This window comes from Meriones unguiculatus, chromosome 7, assembly GCF_030254825.1.
Source record: "Meriones unguiculatus strain TT.TT164.6M chromosome 7, Bangor_MerUng_6.1, whole genome shotgun sequence".
In the NCBI taxonomy this organism is placed as follows: Eukaryota; Metazoa; Chordata; class Mammalia; order Rodentia; family Muridae; genus Meriones; species Meriones unguiculatus.
In genome coordinates this window covers 11,524,102-11,541,085 of record NC_083355.1, presented here as the reverse complement: position 1 = coordinate 11,541,085, position 16,984 = coordinate 11,524,102, and the positions used below count along the sequence as shown (strand labels likewise).

At 45.0% G+C, this 16,984-nt stretch overlaps 1 protein-coding gene across 4 annotated transcripts in view; it reads left to right on the top strand.

The window, feature by feature from the left end:
* The window catches only part of Map2k6 (mitogen-activated protein kinase kinase 6), a 117,800-nt gene that overhangs the window by 88,928 nt on the left and 11,888 nt on the right, over positions 1-16,984 (top strand). For all 4 annotated transcript variants that reach the window (XM_060386470.1, XM_060386469.1, XM_060386472.1 and 1 more), the window contains exons 4-10: positions 298-411; positions 2,036-2,155; positions 2,656-2,772; positions 3,813-3,864; positions 7,604-7,731; positions 8,988-9,065; positions 10,391-10,530. In XM_060386470.1, the coding sequence (XP_060242453.1) occupies positions 298-411; positions 2,036-2,155; positions 2,656-2,772; positions 3,813-3,864; positions 7,604-7,731; positions 8,988-9,065; positions 10,391-10,530 (749 nt within the window). The remainder of the gene's footprint in view (positions 1-297; positions 412-2,035; positions 2,156-2,655; positions 2,773-3,812; positions 3,865-7,603; positions 7,732-8,987; positions 9,066-10,390; positions 10,531-16,984) is intronic.

Here is a 16,984-nt window from a genome sequence, read left to right as displayed (position 1 = left end):
CTGGATGCTCTTCCAAATGGACCCGGGTTCAAATTCCAGCATGCACATGGCAGTTCACAACTGTCTGTAACTCCAGTTCCAGGGGATCTGACACCTTCACACAGAGATGCCTGGGGACAAAAATGGAGGCAAAATACAAATGTAAGTAAAATAACGCAATTAAACAAACAAATAAACAAAACGTATGGCCTAGGGATCACACCAAGGACACCAGAAGAAGGCAGGTACAGGGCAGCATACTCAGCGCACTGTTTAGTTTTTGATTTTCTCTTTGGTGACTGCTCTTCCTCCTTGCAGAACTTTGAGGTGAAGGCAGATGACCTGGAGCCCATAGTGGAGCTGGGACGAGGTGCGTACGGGGTGGTGGAGAAGATGCGGCATGTACCCAGCGGGCAGATCATGGCAGTGAAGGTAGAGTTGACGTTCTGCAAAATGCTTTAATTCCTCAGTGTATGCGCGTGCCCGTCTTGACTGTGAGCTGGCCATTTTTACAGAAGCAAAACAACCCACGATAGAACAAAACAAGAAGTACTCTTTTTATGGATCAGTATTTCACTTGAACTTTGAGCAAGGTTCTCCGTCAACCTCTGTCATATCTACTTTCTATTTATTTCTATTCACTTTCTATTTATCTTCCCTGTCTCCCACTTTTTAATTTTTAAAGAATTTTTGAGACAATGCGTATGTGTGTGTGTGTGTGTGTGTGTGTGTGTGAGTGAGAGTCTATGCACATGGATGCAATACCCTTGGAGGCTAGTAGAGGGCATCAGATATCCTGGAGCTGTAATGGTAGGCAGTTGTGATCTGGAGTCTAGGAACTGAACTCTGGTCTTCTGCAAGTACAGTATGTGCCCTTAACCCTCTCTCTAGTCATGTAACCAATTACACTTAAAGTAACTAGTAATATTTTAAATACCTCATTTGAAAGCAATCCAAATTAAAATTTCCTTGATTATCTCAAAGCATTGTTATTCTGTTGTTGTTTTAGGAAACCAGATTGTAAACAAAAGCCAAACCACTATAGCCACATACTGTGTTGTTTTAAAATAACTGACCTTGAAAATCAAGAAGTAAAAACTGAGAAACAAGATTGTCTGTATTTGTGGAAGAAAAAAAAAAAAGGATAAAGTGTGTCTAGTGTTGACTGGGTAGAGCTATGGGTAGAAGTTTGGAGCCAGCCTACTTCCCAAAGGTAGATTCTGAGTAGTCTAGAGGTGACCTTGGAATATGGGAAACTGTGACCTTAGAATGTCCAAATGATAACATTTTATGTTAGAGATACAGTTATCTGTGGCATTTGTGTCCAGTTTTATTCCAGAATGAATTCCCTAAGGATATCTATGGTTGACTATAGCTTTGGTAGCTATGGTATTCAACATTCTCCCAAAGTGGGGATTTTCACCTTTTCTGCTATTTTATTTTTGTTTTAAAGATTTATTTATTTTTACTGTATGTGTATGTATATGTGTGTGCCTGACTGCATGTATGTATACCATGTGTGTGCAGTGCCTACAGAGGCCAGAAGAGGGCATCAGTTTTTCTGGAACTACAGTTACAGACAGTTGTGATCTTCCACGTTGGTGCCGGGTACCAAATCTGATTCCTCTGCAAGACCGCAAAGACTCTTAACTGCTAAGCTGTCACTCCAACCCTGGGTGCTTTTCTTTTAAAACCTTGGAACCCTAGAGAAGCAGGAAGCAATCAGTGGTGTCACATTTTGCATTGAGCGGACATAAACCTTAAACCAGATTGATTTTGCAGCTTTGAAGTGCTTTCCCATATTCATGCCCACTCTCTGAAATACACTATGTGTTTGCTTCTAAGCATGGGCTTCTCAGGAAAGCAAGGGGTCAACCATATTCATTATTTTTCACTTATTCAAATAGCGAGTACTCAGGGGTGCTATAGGAGAGATTTCTGCTAACAGTGTGAAGTCTGATTCTGGCATTGGGATGGGGTTCTGGCGGGCCCCTGCCTTTTTGGGCGATTCTTCCTCAGAGCAGTAACCGAACATCTCCTGTTTGTTTCCACTCAGAGGATCCGGGCCACAGTAAATAGTCAGGAGCAGAAACGGCTACTGATGGATCTGGATGTTTCCATGAGGACAGTGGACTGTCCGTTTACCGTCACCTTCTACGGTGCGCTCTTCCGGGAGGTAGGTGACCCTTCTGTCCAAGGAGAACAACAGCCTGTGAGTCTCTGATCTCATAGTCTTACTGCTCTCTGCTGGGCTGCTTCTTGGAGATAATTTTCTTTGCTTTTAAATGATGTTATAATCATGAGGAGAGGGTAGTGGAGAGATGGCTCAGAGGTTAAGAGCACTGGCTGCTCTTCCAGAGGTCCTGAGTTCAATTCCCAGCAACCACATGGTGGCTCACAACCATCTATAATGAGATCTGGTACCCTCTTCTGGTGTGTAGGCATACACGTAGGCAGAACACCATATAAATAATAAATGTAATAATAATAATAAATCTTTTAAAAAATAATAATAAATAAATAAAGTAATAATAAATATTTTAAAAAAATCATGAGAAGAAAACATTTCTTTCTTCCAGAAGCTCAGTAAGAAATAGCCATTCGGGAAAATTGTTGGTTGTTTTTTCTCGTTTCCCCACCTCCTAATTGATAATCCCTGAACTTATTGGTGTCCAGGGCGATGTGTGGATCTGCATGGAGCTCATGGATACGTCACTAGATAAATTCTACAAACAAGTCATTGATAAAGGCCAAACAATTCCAGAGGATATCTTAGGGAAGATAGCAGTTTCTGTGAGTACATCCTGAACCCTGCATACTCAAGGAGAATGGGAGAAGTCTAGGCTTTGTGTCTTTGCCTGATAACCACCATCTAACACATATCAGTTGGGTACTGTGGCAGTGGGAGGCTAATGCTTTACTTAACAGTCTCTGTGTAGTACATTCAGCCATTGACCTGGTAAACCGCACCAAATGCCTTTATCTTAGTTTTGTTTCTTTGCCTGTGAAAAAAGCAAAGCAAAGCAAAGCAAAGCAAAGCAAAGCAAAACAAACAAACAAAAAACCCAACAGAAGCAACCTAAGGGCGAAAGGGTTTAATTAGCTCACAATTCCGGGTTACAGATCATCATTATAGAGAAATCTAGGTGTTAAGAACTTAAAGTGGCAAGTCATATTACGTCCGTAGTCAACGGGCAGAGAGCAATGAGTTAATGCACACATTTTGCTTTCTTTATTTTTATGCCATCCAGAATCTTCCACCCAGAGAATGGTGCCACCCACAGTGGGCAGGGCCTTTCCACTTGAATGAACATAATCAAGAGAATCTTCCACAGACAAGCCCAGAGGCCAACTTGATCTAGCCAATCTCTCCTTAGACTGTCCTTCAAGATGATTCCAGATTGTGCCAAGCTGACAATTTAAATTCACCTTCATGGCCTCCAAACCTGTATTCATAGTCTGTGACTGCCATTCCTCCATCTGCACTCAGACATACTTTAGTTCAACTTTCATTTGTAGTTTTTAATGTTTTCCTAACACTAAGGTGTAAAAGGAATCAGAAGACAAGGCAACCTTAAGGGCTGCCAAGGTTCAGGAAGGTGGAGTTAAAATGATGCTTAAGAGAGATGAAGGAGGTATCTCTGCAATCCTCCTTGGTGGGAGGAGTCCAATTTACATAACTTCCTGTTGTTTTTCTGATTAGGGCTACTACTCTTTGAGATAATCACTCATTCAGCAACCTTAAGGAAGGAGCATTAAGAGAGTTGAACACCCTTAACATTCAGCTTCTTTCCAGTGATGGGGTCAATAAATCTACCCTGTTTCTCTTGCAGATTGTAAAAGCATTAGAACATTTACACAGTAAGCTCTCTGTTATCCATCGAGGTAAGCATGTATAGAGCTGTCTTGGCAGCTGCAATTGCTAAGTTCATTTCTTTTTCCTGGTGTCTCCTCTCCCTCTCTTCCCTGTATGTATAGGGGTGGGGTTGAGTTAGGCAAGAGGGCTAAAGGGTTTTCCCATGGGACTTCAAAAAAAAAATGTCAGGAGTTGTGTTAATCTTCCGTTACCGTAACAAAACACTTGATGATATCAACTGTTAAAGAGGAAAGTTAAGTATGGATCACAGATTTGAAGGTTTCAATCTGTGGTTTACTACTCTTGCTGCTTTTTGGCCAGTGGTGAGGTAGCGCAAGATGGTGGGACCATGTTGTAGAGGAAGCTCGTTCACCTTATGGCTAGGAAGAAAGGGAGATGATGAGCCGGGCATCCCATAATCCCCTTCAAGGGCAGGCCTCCCTCAGTAGGACTAAGCTGAGGACTAAGCCTGTAGTACATGGGCTTTTGGAAGACATTTCAGATTCAGGCTGTAAGCCATGGATGTGAGGGAAAACATCAGCTTGAACTGGGCCTGCTGTGGGAGGAGGGGCTTAGATGAATCAGAACCTGTGTCTTAAACAAGATCCCCGGATGTGTCTGCGATAGTGCAGTGTGGAAATCTCCAGAACAAAGGAGAGCCTTTCCAGGGTGAGGGAAGTGCGAAAAAAATGATGTTGTCTCTTTCTTCTCATCCTTCTTCCTATCCCTCCTCTTTTCCTGTTATCTCTTAATTTTCATTTATCTTTATTTGTGCATGTGTGCAGGTATATTTGTGTGGGGGCTTATGTACAGACGTTTGTGTGTGTGTGTACACTTGTGGCTTATGTACAAATGTGGGTGTGTGCATGTGCGGCTTATTACGAATGCGTGTGTATGTGTGTGTGTGTGTGCTCATGATGCATGTATGTTGAGGAAGTCAGGATCTTGCTCTGTCATTCTGTCTCATTTCTTTGAGACGGGATCTCTTACTGAAGGAGCTGGCAAACCTAAGCCGCAAGCCGCAGTGATCCTCCCACCTTCTCCCAGAGCTGGGTCACTGGCATGCATCACCACGACCAGCTTTAATGTGGGTTTCTTGGGACTTGAACTCAGGTCCCTCAGCTTGGGTTGTACAGTGTTTGCTTTTATATGCTGAGCCATCTTCCCAGCTGTGCTGTTATGTTTTCATCTAGTCTAATCACCTATCCTTTTCTATCCATCTGTCTCATAAAATCATTCCTTAGGCTTGTTTTTTACTTACGTGTATATGCCATGTTAGTGCAGAGTCCACAGGGGCCAGAAGAGGGCATTGGGTCCCTTGGAGCTAGAGTAGCAGGCTGTTGTGAACTGCCTGATGTGGGTGCTGGGATCTGGACGTAGGCTTACTAGCAGAGCAGCAAGGCATCTGGCTGGTAAGGCATCTCTGTAGGCTCTAAAGCCACTTTTAGTATAGACGGTTTTAGTAATGTTAAGAAGAGCCATCTCGGAAAATATATCCCTTAAAAATTCCATATACCTCAGAAGCCTAACACAGAGGGCCTCTGAAAGGCTTTACCCAGCAGTGTATCAAAGCAGATGCTGAGACTCAGAGCCAAAGTTTGGGCAGAGTGCAGGGAATCTTATGAAAGAAGGGGGAGATAGAAAAACCTGGAGGGGACAGGAGCTCCAAAGGGAGAGCAACAGAACCAAAAAAGCTGGGCCCAGGGGTCTTTTCTGACACTGATACTCCAACCAACTACCATGCATGGAGATGAGCTAGAACCGCTGCACAGATGTAGCCCATGGCAGCTCAGTGTCCAAGTGGTTTTACTAGTAAGGGGAACAGGGGCTATCTCTAATATGAACTCAGTGACTGGCTCTTTGATCGCATCCCCCTGATCGGGGAAACAGCCTTACCAGTCCACAGAGGAAGACAATGCTGCCAGTCTTGATGAGACCTGATAGGCTAAGGTCATTTGGAAGGGGAGGAGGACCTCCCCTATCAGTGGACCTATCATTTTGCATGGGCGAAAATGAGGGAGGGAAGGTGGGATTGAGAGGGGATGAGGGAGGGGGCTACAGCTGGGATATAAAATGAATAAGCTATAATTAATTAAAAATTAATTAATTAAAAAACAAAAAATTCTATATAGGTATTCTCAATAAAGAGATAACTAGAAAAACTTCATTAAACATCCTGGAAATAGGAAAGTACCATATATGGAAGAAGTGTAAAGGACAACCAGGAGCTGACTATTGCTGGAAGGTTCTAGTCAGGGCAGCTTGCACTTTATAGAGTAAGTGGTTTTTGTGAAACTTAGCAGAGGTACTCATGGGTGCTAAGGCCTGAGCTTGGGGCCGTTCTTAATCTCTGTGAACTTGGATATGATGTAAAACCCTGCACAGTATACCTGCTATTGCTAGCATCAATTGGCAGCAGTAAATCTAGGAAAATGGGAGAGTGGAACATAGGAAGGACAATAGATGAGAACAATTATCTGAATGTGTGCAAGTTCTTTGAACTTCTTTTTCTAGAGCATACACAAAGCTATGGACGTAATAAAGTGATATTTGGTGTGTCATACAGTTTAACAGAAAAATAATAAGGGAATAGCTTAATTTTTCCTTTCTTTTCTTTTATGAGACGAGTTCTCCTGTAGCCCAGGATGGTCTCAGACTTACTATGTAGCCAAGGGAATATTCCTGCCTCTGTCTCGGAAGTTCTGGGCTTAGAGGCCTGCGCCATCACACCCAGCTGAAGGACTAACTTTAAAACAAAGCTATTCTTTTTATTTTATGTCATTTGTGGAAAGTGTCCCAGACAGCAGAAGTTTAGCTGACCTTTCTAATTCCGCCACCTAGAGAGAGTAAAAGTGCGTCTTCTCGGGCAGGCCAATGGGTGGGTTGTTTTCCTAGTGATGTTCACTTGTTACCCCTTCTTCAGCGACCTGCCGATGTCTGAGCATGCCTGGGTCTATAACATTTTGCACCTTGGCGACCTTTGATGAATCTCTTGTAGAGGTTTCAATCAAAATGTCTTGCCGCGGCCATACTTGGCATAGTGCTTGTTACTTTCTTCCTCTTCATTCTTCAGCCTCTTACTTTCACACTAACTCTTCAGTAGAGCGCTTTATGTGTGTGTGTGTGTGTGTGTGTGTGTGTGTGTGTGTGTGTGTAATGTGTGCGTTGTACGTGTGTGTGAGTGTGGGTGCTTGCGTGCCACCGCTTGCTTGTAGAGGTCAAGGGGTGACCTCAGGTGTTGGTCCTTGCTTTCCACCTCATTTGAGGCGGTGTCTCGTTCATTGCTGTGTTCATCGGGTTAGCTGTCCCATGGGCTGCTGGGAAGTCTCCTGTCCGTGTCTCCCTTCTCCCTGCAAAAATGCTGGGATTTAATGCACACGGCACACCAGGCTTTCTACACCGGCGCCAAGTATTTACACTCAGGTTACCGTGCCTGGATGACAAATGCGTTCACCCAGTGAGCCGGCCCTGATGGATCCCTTTGGTGTGTTTTTTTAAGCTCTTACTACACACATGGAAGCAATGAAATGAGAAGATGAGCAGAGGAGACAGGTTTTCCCACCTGGAGTTTCATAATCCTGAAAGACACAGACAGACAAAATGTGAAGAATTAAAAAGCAAGGGGAAAGGAGAGAGCTGTGTGCAGCTGTGAGTCAGGGCTGGTGTGAAGTTCGCGTCGGCCTGCTTGGCAAACCCAGGTGTGCAAGACGAGCGGAGAGTCTAGCGCCCTCTAGTGGCGAAGAAGCAACTCTCCGTTCTCTCTTTCAGATGTCAAACCTTCTAATGTGCTCATCAACACGCTGGGTCAAGTGAAGATGTGTGATTTTGGAATCAGCGGCTACTTGGTGGACTCCGTTGCCAAAACAATTGACGCAGGTTGCAAACCATACATGGCTGTAAGTACAACACCCAGAGGGTGTGTGGTCTGAGAAATACACCTGCCTGCAAAAACCAGGCCAGAATATGAGAAATGGATGGCTGAGGGAAAACTGGAATGAACCTCAGATTCAAAAAATGTTCTGCATGTGTCCTTTTTCTTAAAGGTCTTAGGTCAGAATTCATTACCAGTTGCTCATGTATTGTCTCCATCCTTTGAGGTTGCTGTAACAAAATAACATAAACTTGATACCTTACCGAACACAGGGTTTTTTTGTTTTATTTATTTATTTATTTATCTATTTATTTATTTATTTTATTATTATTATTTTTTTTAATGAGTTTCGTGCCCTGGGAAGTCCAAGATCAAGATTTTGGAAGATTCAGGGTGTGGTGAGGGGCCTGCTTCTCTGGCTCCTTTGAGGCTCCTTGCTGTGTCCTCAAGTGGTGGAAGGAGCAGGGGATCTGCCCGAGGCTTCTTTTATGAGGGTCCTAACCTCATTCATGAGGAATCTACCCCAAGCACAAAGTCATTTTTTTTACAGACACAACTTCCTTTTTGGTCACGGGTGGGTTAGGCTTTTACCACCTGGGTGACACAAACATGCAAACCAAAGCATACGTTTCAGAATTAAGCCAAAGCAACGTAGTATTTGGAAATGCACGAAAGCCATGCGCACTGCCGCAGTTTTACACACTTGGTTCCTGAGGATGGGAGACTGTGGGGGACTTCAGCTCCCCACACAAGGCAGCTGTGGGCATCACAGACCCCTCAGGATGTGTGCGCATTCACTGTCAACGAGCGAGAATGTGAGATCCTCTCAAATGCAGCCACACATCCGTCTTGGGATGGAGGACACGTGTTTTGGGGTGGAAAGCTGCTAGTCAAAGCCCCCAGGGTCTCTTAAATCGGGCGGTAGCTAGGAACTTCCGCAGGTTCTTTCTTAGTGGGTTCCGAGCTGTTGATGTTTGCAGCCGGCGATGATTTCAATGGCTAGAGAATTTTTTGAACCCTGGTTCTTCTTAAGGCAATTAAAATTTGTTACGAGGGATCTGAATTCAATTGTAACCACTAAGAAAGGACCAACGTAGAGAGGGAAGGCCCCATGAAGACATTTCATGGCTTGAGATTACCTAGTCTTTTGGCCCGGGAGGCACGTTAACAGAGTCAAATAACTCATATGGCAGACGGTGCTGTCTCCACCCCAGGCCCTATTGATTGGCACGTGGCGTCTCAATTGTCTTTCTATTTCTTTGCTGTCTGTCTCCTTTCCAGCCTGAACGAATAAACCCGGAGCTCAATCAGAAGGGCTACAGTGTGAAGTCTGACATTTGGAGTCTGGGCATCACAATGGTAATCTATGATCCTCCTTGTGGGCTGTGAGGTTTTGTGCATGAAACTGTGGGGTAGGCTTTGGGGACCCAGAAGCAAATGCCCTGGATATCACACTTGGGCACCCTTTCCCGTCTGAGGTGGCAGGTCGTTTTCCAGGGCTGACTGTTTCCAGTGGGGTATGGTAGAACCCCTACAGTGCGCTCTGGCAGTCCAATTTCTTCTTTCTGTCTTTGACTAGTCATATGACTTTTAATAATGCAGGTATCTTCACAGACTATCTTTCTGATAGAAAGGGGATTAACATTTCTTATAGTTTAAGACAAGAAGTTTAAGTTGCAAAAAAGAATGCTCTTGTGTGTAGACCCTGATAGGCCACACTCACTAAGCTATGTATTTTATTTTAATTTTTGAGACCAGATCCCGTGTAGCCTAGGCTGGCTTTAAAATCTGTATGTAGCCCAGGGTGACCTTGAACTTCTGATCCTCCTCTCTCCATGGGATTAGAGGCATGCACCACCATGCTTAATTTGACACCACGATGGGAACCGACCCCTGGATTCATGGATGGTTTCATTTCAAGCACTCTGCCAACTGGGCGCCGTCCCTAGCTCTGCAGGGAACATTTTCATGGAGGAAGTTTTGGGTATTGAAGTTAGCTCTCTCTTGAGAACACATTAATGGATGATGTACTTTCCCAAGCATGGTCCTAGGGCTACACACTCAGCACCTTATCTGTAACCTCTGGGATTATACATTTTCAGTGTATCTCTGAGGTCTGGAATTATCTACTGTGGTCCCGGCTCCTGCCCAGGGCCAGCAGCTGATTCTATCCAGTGAGTTAGCCCATGTCCTCGCCCAGAAAACATGTGATTCTGTAACAGCAGAGTGGCCTTTATTCAAGTCCAAAAAAAGATCAGTCGTTTGGTCCTGGGTAACTTTTTTTTTTTTTTTTAATTTTCCATTTTACCAAGAGAGACCTGTAGGTGGCAGCAGAGGCCCAGTGCTGACAAAGTCTTAATCATTCCTTTTCTGGCAGGAGACTTGAAAAACTGGTTGCTTCCTGTCTTGAACTTTAATGCCCTTGGCTGATAAGTTTTTATGAAATTGCTCTGGGTGCTATCTGGGTGTTATTAGGTAGGTTTTAAAGATCTGTTGCTGGTGAGATAATATTTAAGAAAAGCCAGCACTAAGATTTTGTGAGAACGGGTCGTTAGCTTTTTTTTTTTTTTTTTCCTTCCCCAATTACACTTGGCCTTCATCTCTAGTCGGCCAAAAAAGAAACACAGCTGCTTCCTAACAAGCCCTTCTTACATGGTTGCCTCCCCCTGTTTCCCTCCTTTCAGATTGAGCTGGCCATCCTTCGGTTTCCCTACGACTCTTGGGGAACCCCCTTCCAGCAGCTAAAGCAGGTGGTAGAAGAGCCATCCCCCCAGCTCCCCGCAGACAAGTTCTCCGCAGAGTTGGTTGACTTTACCTCACAGTGGTAAGAGAACCCTGCCCCCACCAACAGACCTAGGCCAAAGAAGACGGGTCGGTCACGTGACTCTCCTCCACGGGGGTCCGATCCATCACGTACGTTCGCCGATCCATCACGTACGTTCGCTCCAGGAGCGTCCACGGAGTCCGTCCTCCAGGCTGCAGGGCACAGCCTTTGCCCCTGCCCCGCAGCCCCACTGAAACTAGCAGTAGGAAACTCACCGAAGCCAATATTTATTCGACAGCGTTACGGTTGGGAAGACGAGGGCTGGAGAGATGGAGAGCGTATTTGGAGGGTAGAAATTCAGATGGGTTCTTTTTGTCGGAGGACGGTAGGGTCCTGAGCTGAGACCGTTAGACGCAGTTCCCCAACTCAGGTGAGTGAGGAAGGAGAGGCATCCCATAGAAGGACCGTGCTGTACGCCCAAGCAATAAAGACTTCTCCAAGACCCCGTGACGGCCAGTTAATTTTAACTGTCACTTTCACACAATCCACACGCTCTGAGGGATTGTTTAGATCAGGCTGTTCCGTGGGCAATCTGATTGGGGGATTACTTTTGATGATATTAATTGATGTGGGAAGATGCAGCCTGAAAGGAGATTGTGCTTTTCCCTGGGTTTGGGTCACGAACTGTGTGAGGGAGAGAGCTATGTAGCAGAAGCACGCATGCATTCATTTCTCTCTGCTCTTGACTGTGAATGTGATGTCGCAAGTTGTTTTAAATTCCCGCTGCTCTTACTTCCTGCTGTGGCTGACTATGACCTGGGACTGTGAGCTGAAGTAAACCCTTTCTCTTTCAACAGTCCCCTCTCCCGACTCCTCCAAAAACAAACAAATAAACAAACAAACAAAATGAAACTGGGATAGAGCTGTAAGCAATTTGGTATTAAGGTAGCAAGGCCTAGTGGAAGGCTGGGGGGGAGGGGCAGGTGTGAGATTTATTATGGGGATTGGGCAACACCAAACCACTCAGGAATGTTTACAAGTCCTGCAGAGCTTTGCCTTCTGCAGAACCCGTGTTGACTGTGGATGGACTTGCCCGTGCAGGCATTGTAGGGACTGTTGAGGCTTGGAGGCGCGTCCACAGAAAGATGGAGCACAGAGACGGGACTTAGTAGTGCGGTAAAGAGGGAAAGAAGACAGCATTTTCCAGGTATTCGCGTGATGCTTAGCATAACCTGATTGATGGTGCCGGTAGCAGCCGGAAGAGGTCAGGAGTACGGCATAGAGCAGAACTGAGTTAGTTTAGACGGCCATCCTGGGTAGGCAGATGGGGACCGAGAGGGAGTGGGTGGGTCCGAGGGTCTGGCCGTGGTTCAAACCATGTCTCTTGGAGCAAGCCGTCCCAAACCCACTTGCCACTGTGCGCTGACCAAGGCCTGGGAAGGCTCCCTGCAGTACAGAGGGTGCTGAAGCCACACGCCTTGGCCTCCTTGCTCCTTTGGATTTGCTCCAAAAGGCAGCCTTTAATGGGAAACATGATGAGACAGGGCATCTCTCGCTGCTTACGGCCCCCTGGACCGTTCCGTGGTGCTCGCCCCCTTCTTGCCCCTGGAGCTTTCCTTAATGTTTTACAAGGCTACCGTGGTGGTTTATTCTGCGTTTTCATTTTGGCTGAAAGGCCAGAGCGAGCTGCAGTCCTGGGCCCTAGGACAGTGCTGTTGGGTGTCTCTAATAAAAACGAACCCTCCCTCCTCTCGTCTCCTGAACTGTGTCCTGCTTTCCTTGAGTGACTGTGTGGGCGAGGTGGTGCATCTGCCAGGTTCAAACTGGGTCATGACTTCGCCTTTTAGATTCGAAAACTTGACAGTTCTTGTTGTTATTTTGTTTCACTTTTCCCCCCTTATCCTCAAGTGTTTAAAGGTCACATAGGAAAAGGCGTGAGTCACGGTGCATAGTTGACTTCAACAGCTCTCAGGAGAGGATCCCGTGTAAGGAAGTATCTCAGGCTTCCCTTTCTATTGCTCCTTTCCTACCTGGGCCTCCTCTCCAAGGATTCTGGGTATTTTATGATGCTTTGGGAAGAGCACGGCAGGTTCTAGGAGGCTGAGTCTCCCATTGGTAATCTGTGGTTTAACGTCACGGTTCTCTACTTTTCTGTCTCATTCATCGGTCAGTCTCTGTCAAGTCAGTGCCGATCCCTGACCCCTACCTTAGCATCAACACTTTTCAAGTGTTTGCACCCGTCTAGCATACATTTACTGCAATCTCCCTGCACGTGGTGAGAACCCCGGATTAGATGTCAGGGCTGTGAACCCGCCCTCAGCTACTGTACCTTCCTAAGTGCTTCTCATATGCAGCCGATGACACCATTCAATGACAGTTCTCTATCAAACTGTTTTTTTCCCTCCTGTTATTCAAATTATTTCCCTCCTCCCAAACAAAGAACCAAAGCATTGAAACTTTTTACAAATATTTATGAAAAATGGTGTTGGGGCTGAGGTGAGTAGAATGATTGCCTAGCAGGTGTAAGGTCCTGGGTTCTACCCCCGCACTGAGCAGAAGAAAAGACCTTTAGAGAGGAATGTATTCTAATGTTAATATGTGTGTGTATGCGTGGAGAGTCCAGGCACTTGTGTTATTGCTTTTTCCGCCGCCTCCTCCCACGATGCTCAGAGTCCTCACCGCTGAGAACTACTTTTCTGTCTCCTCTTCTCTGGATGTGAGCCCTGGAAACCGTAGTTTATTCAGCTAAGTATTTGGGGCTGTTGACATGTTGTGGCTTTCCTGTAAGTGTCAGAAGCTGGGAAACCCTGTTGACACTGCGCGACAATAGCGACAGCAGTCATAGTGAGTCAAAAGGCAGAGCCTCTTCTTTAAAATTACGGCAGGCCTGTTGATTTGCTTATTTATTGATTTTACAGATGTGCACGTGTGCCTGAGTCTATGTTTGTAGGCATGGGAGTTTGCATATATGTGTGTGCATGGGAGTCCATGGGAGCCAGAAGAGGGCATGAAATCCTCTAGAATCAGACCTAGAGGCTGTTGTGAGCTACCATGTGGGGGTACTGGGAACTGAATCTGGGTCCTCTGTGGGAGCAGCCAGAGCTCTTAAGCACTGAGTTTTCTCTCCAGCCCCACAGACCTCCTCAAAGTGGTCGGTATTGCAGTTGTTTTGGAATCGAATCCTTGGGAATCAACCACATAGAGGAGCGATTTTCTTTGCCATTATGGGGGTTGGGCAACACCAAAAGGGGGCCTGCCTGGCTGTTGTGAGCATCTTACGTGTCCTTGGCTGGACGTCAGGACAGTAGGATGGTCTATAGCTCCCTGGACAGTAATGCTTTCACCCACCATAGACCATCAAAGAGTTTACTGCGATACTAAGAATGAACATAAAATTAGGCTGAAACTATCCGAGTTGAAAGTTTCAACTGGTCCCCTTTCCCCCACCTTTTAGATGTTATGAGTGTCTTGGGCCTTTATAAATGAGATTTATATTATATACATTTATATGAATGTATGAGTTCATCGTGCTCAGGAAAAGTGTAATTTCATTTGCTTTACCATTGACAGTTTAGAACTGAGCCTAACGGAGTGGGAAGAACCCTCCACAAAGTGGCTATCCCTGAAGAAAGCCTTACTCTTAGCGCCCAGCTCCTATCAGTTCTACCTCTTCATCACATAGCTGTAGTACTGGTGCATTTTCAAGAGAAGACCTTTTTCTTCCAAGTGCTACCATTAAACTTGTCAGTCAGCCTATGGGTTTCGAGACCTTTCTTAGTGGCCCCAGATCTTTGTGGTGAGTAGAGAGAGGGGACTGTGGATTTCAGAAGTGATCCGGCCTAGAAATGATACTGTCTGGGGGTGGTGATTGTCAGTTCAAGAACTAAAAGGCAGGAAACAAATCTGAAGTGCAATGGTAGCAGCCAAGAAATCTCATGCGCTACGGATGGATCAGCAGTTAAGAACACACACAGGCAACAGGCAACAAAGAAAAAGAAAAAGCAGTGAGCATCTTCAGGAAAGGCATCGTCACGATAGCAGTTAACTCCTGAGCCCAGAGTGCTAGGTACTTAGTGTTTATTTTTATTTTTCCATCAGCAGCATCAGAGCAAATAGCACCTTGGATGAACAAAGGGAAGTGAAGGCTTTTATTCCTCATGAATGCCAAGATGAAAAGAAACGTTGATCTGTTCCTTCCCTTTCTACAATTGGTCTTTTGTTTAGGCGAACATACAAATAATTGGTTTGGTTGTGTCATTTTCACACACACTTTGCTCTTATTGTTTCCTTCCCTGTTTCTCTTCTGCATTCTCTTACCCCCTGTTGGTCTGTGTGCTCCCCCACTGTAGCTTCTCCTCTATTTTCATGTCACATGCGTTCCCTCCCCCATGAAGGTTGCTTCTCCTCTCATGATCCCTTTTCATAGTCACGACACCCCCAACATACCTACACAACACCCCTACATACACCCGACTGTATTAGTCATCACACTCTAGAGATCTGGATTAAAAGTGGGTCTTCAAACTTTAAATGATTTAATTAAGAACAAAGGAAAGAAAATCCCGTCTGAAGGTAACTGCTCCCCCCCCCCCCGGGTTTTAGTTAATTCCAGATGTGGTCAAGTTGACAACCTTGAAAAGCCACCACACCTGCACACATACACATACCCATACATACACAACAGACCCCTACACACCCATATAAACACATACATCTAACACACACTCACCAACACACATACATACACATGTATACATACATACACAAACTTTTGCCATCCATCCATATGGATAATAGACCTCATCTTAGCTATTGTGCCTTTTAGTTAGAAATATGCTGAGTTGTGAAACATCTGTGGTATTTGTGATGGGGCATAGGGTTCTTTCGGTGTATGTCTTGGAAGAGGGTGGCAGTAGCAGTGAAAGGGCTGGGTCCTATGGCAATACTAGTTTTAGTGTTGAGGAAAACCTCCATATTGATTTCCAAAGTAGCCGTACAGGTTTACATTTCTAGAAGCAGTGAGTAAAGCTTCCTTTCCCCCGACACCCTCACCAGCATTTGTTTTTTTTAAACATTATTTTAGTGTTTGCAATTTTCATACCTATCTACAGTGCATCTTAATCCTTTCTGTTCACCGCGTAGTGCGTCCACATTTTTTCCCTCCCTACTTTGTGTCCTTTAAAAATGATTATTCATAATCCCTTAAGTTCGGTTAGTGCTGCAAGTCCTGAGAGTGACTCTCCCTCATCCAGCACAGATCCTCCACCAAAGGTGGGGTCTCCAGGGACCCCTTCCCCATCCGCACTGGAACTTTGATGGACTGTTTCTTCTGCAGCCTTCATGTTGCTGTAAGTTGGTGTGTGTGGTAGCCGAATCATGTGTGGACATCAGCACCTCCCAGCACTCCTCCCTGTCCTCTGTTTTGTGCATTCTTTCTGCCCCCTCTCTTAGGGACCAACACGGCTAAGATGGTGTCGGCCATCTTAGCTAAGATGAGGTGGGAGCTCAGAGTCCTGTTCACTCGGAATTCTGGGATTGCTGAGGATGTGGAAAACTTTTCTAAACATCTATTGGCCATTTGTGTTTCCCCTTTTGAGAATTACATATTTAGTCCATGAGCCCATTTATTGATTGGAACATTTATTTATTTGGGCATCTAAAACTTGTCGTTATGCAGTACAGACAGAAATTCCTTGCCTGAGGTGTAGATGGCAAAGATTTTTTTCTCCTATTCAGTTAGCTGTCTTTTCACTCTGAAAATTGTTTCTTTTGCTGCGCAGAAATTTTTTAATTTCATGTAATCCCACTAGTCAGTTCTTGGGGTTATTTTTTATGATAGGGGAGTTTTTTTTGTCTATGTCAAGTATCTTGAAGTTCTTCACAGGAAAACAAAGAAATAATGATTCTTAGAAATACTTTCTTTATGTACTTTTTTTAAAATGGTGCAACTGAAGATGACTTCTTTTCCACAGTATATATTTTTATCAGTGAGATTTTTTTATTTTCAATAAGTTTATTGTTTATTTTAAAAATTGTTTATCTGTAAAATTTGTTTATTCACGTTGTATTCCAACTGTAGCTCCCTTCCTTGTCCCCTCCCAATCTCACCCTCCTTCTCTCTCTTCCTCCTATGCCCCTCCCCCAGGAATTTCTAAGGTGGGTGGTACTGACCTGTATTAGTTACTTTTTTATTGCTGTGTTAAAAATTCAAGGCCACTTAGGGAAGAAACTTGGGGTGTCAGTGGGATAGGTCCATCATAACAGAGAGGCGTGGGCAAGTGGCAGGCAGCAGGCTTGGTGGCTGGAGCAAAAGCCAGGCCTCACATCTTGGACCTCAAGCAGGGAGCCGAGAGAGGGAACAGTGAGTAAAGGGAGGTCCTACGTTCTTGAAGCCAGCCCCCAGTGCCTGGGACAACAGGAGGAGGGACATTGCTCATTCAGCCCAACACATGTCCAAATAGACTGTGGTTTTGGATGCCTAGTAATAAATTCTAATAGAAAATCCTTATAGTCT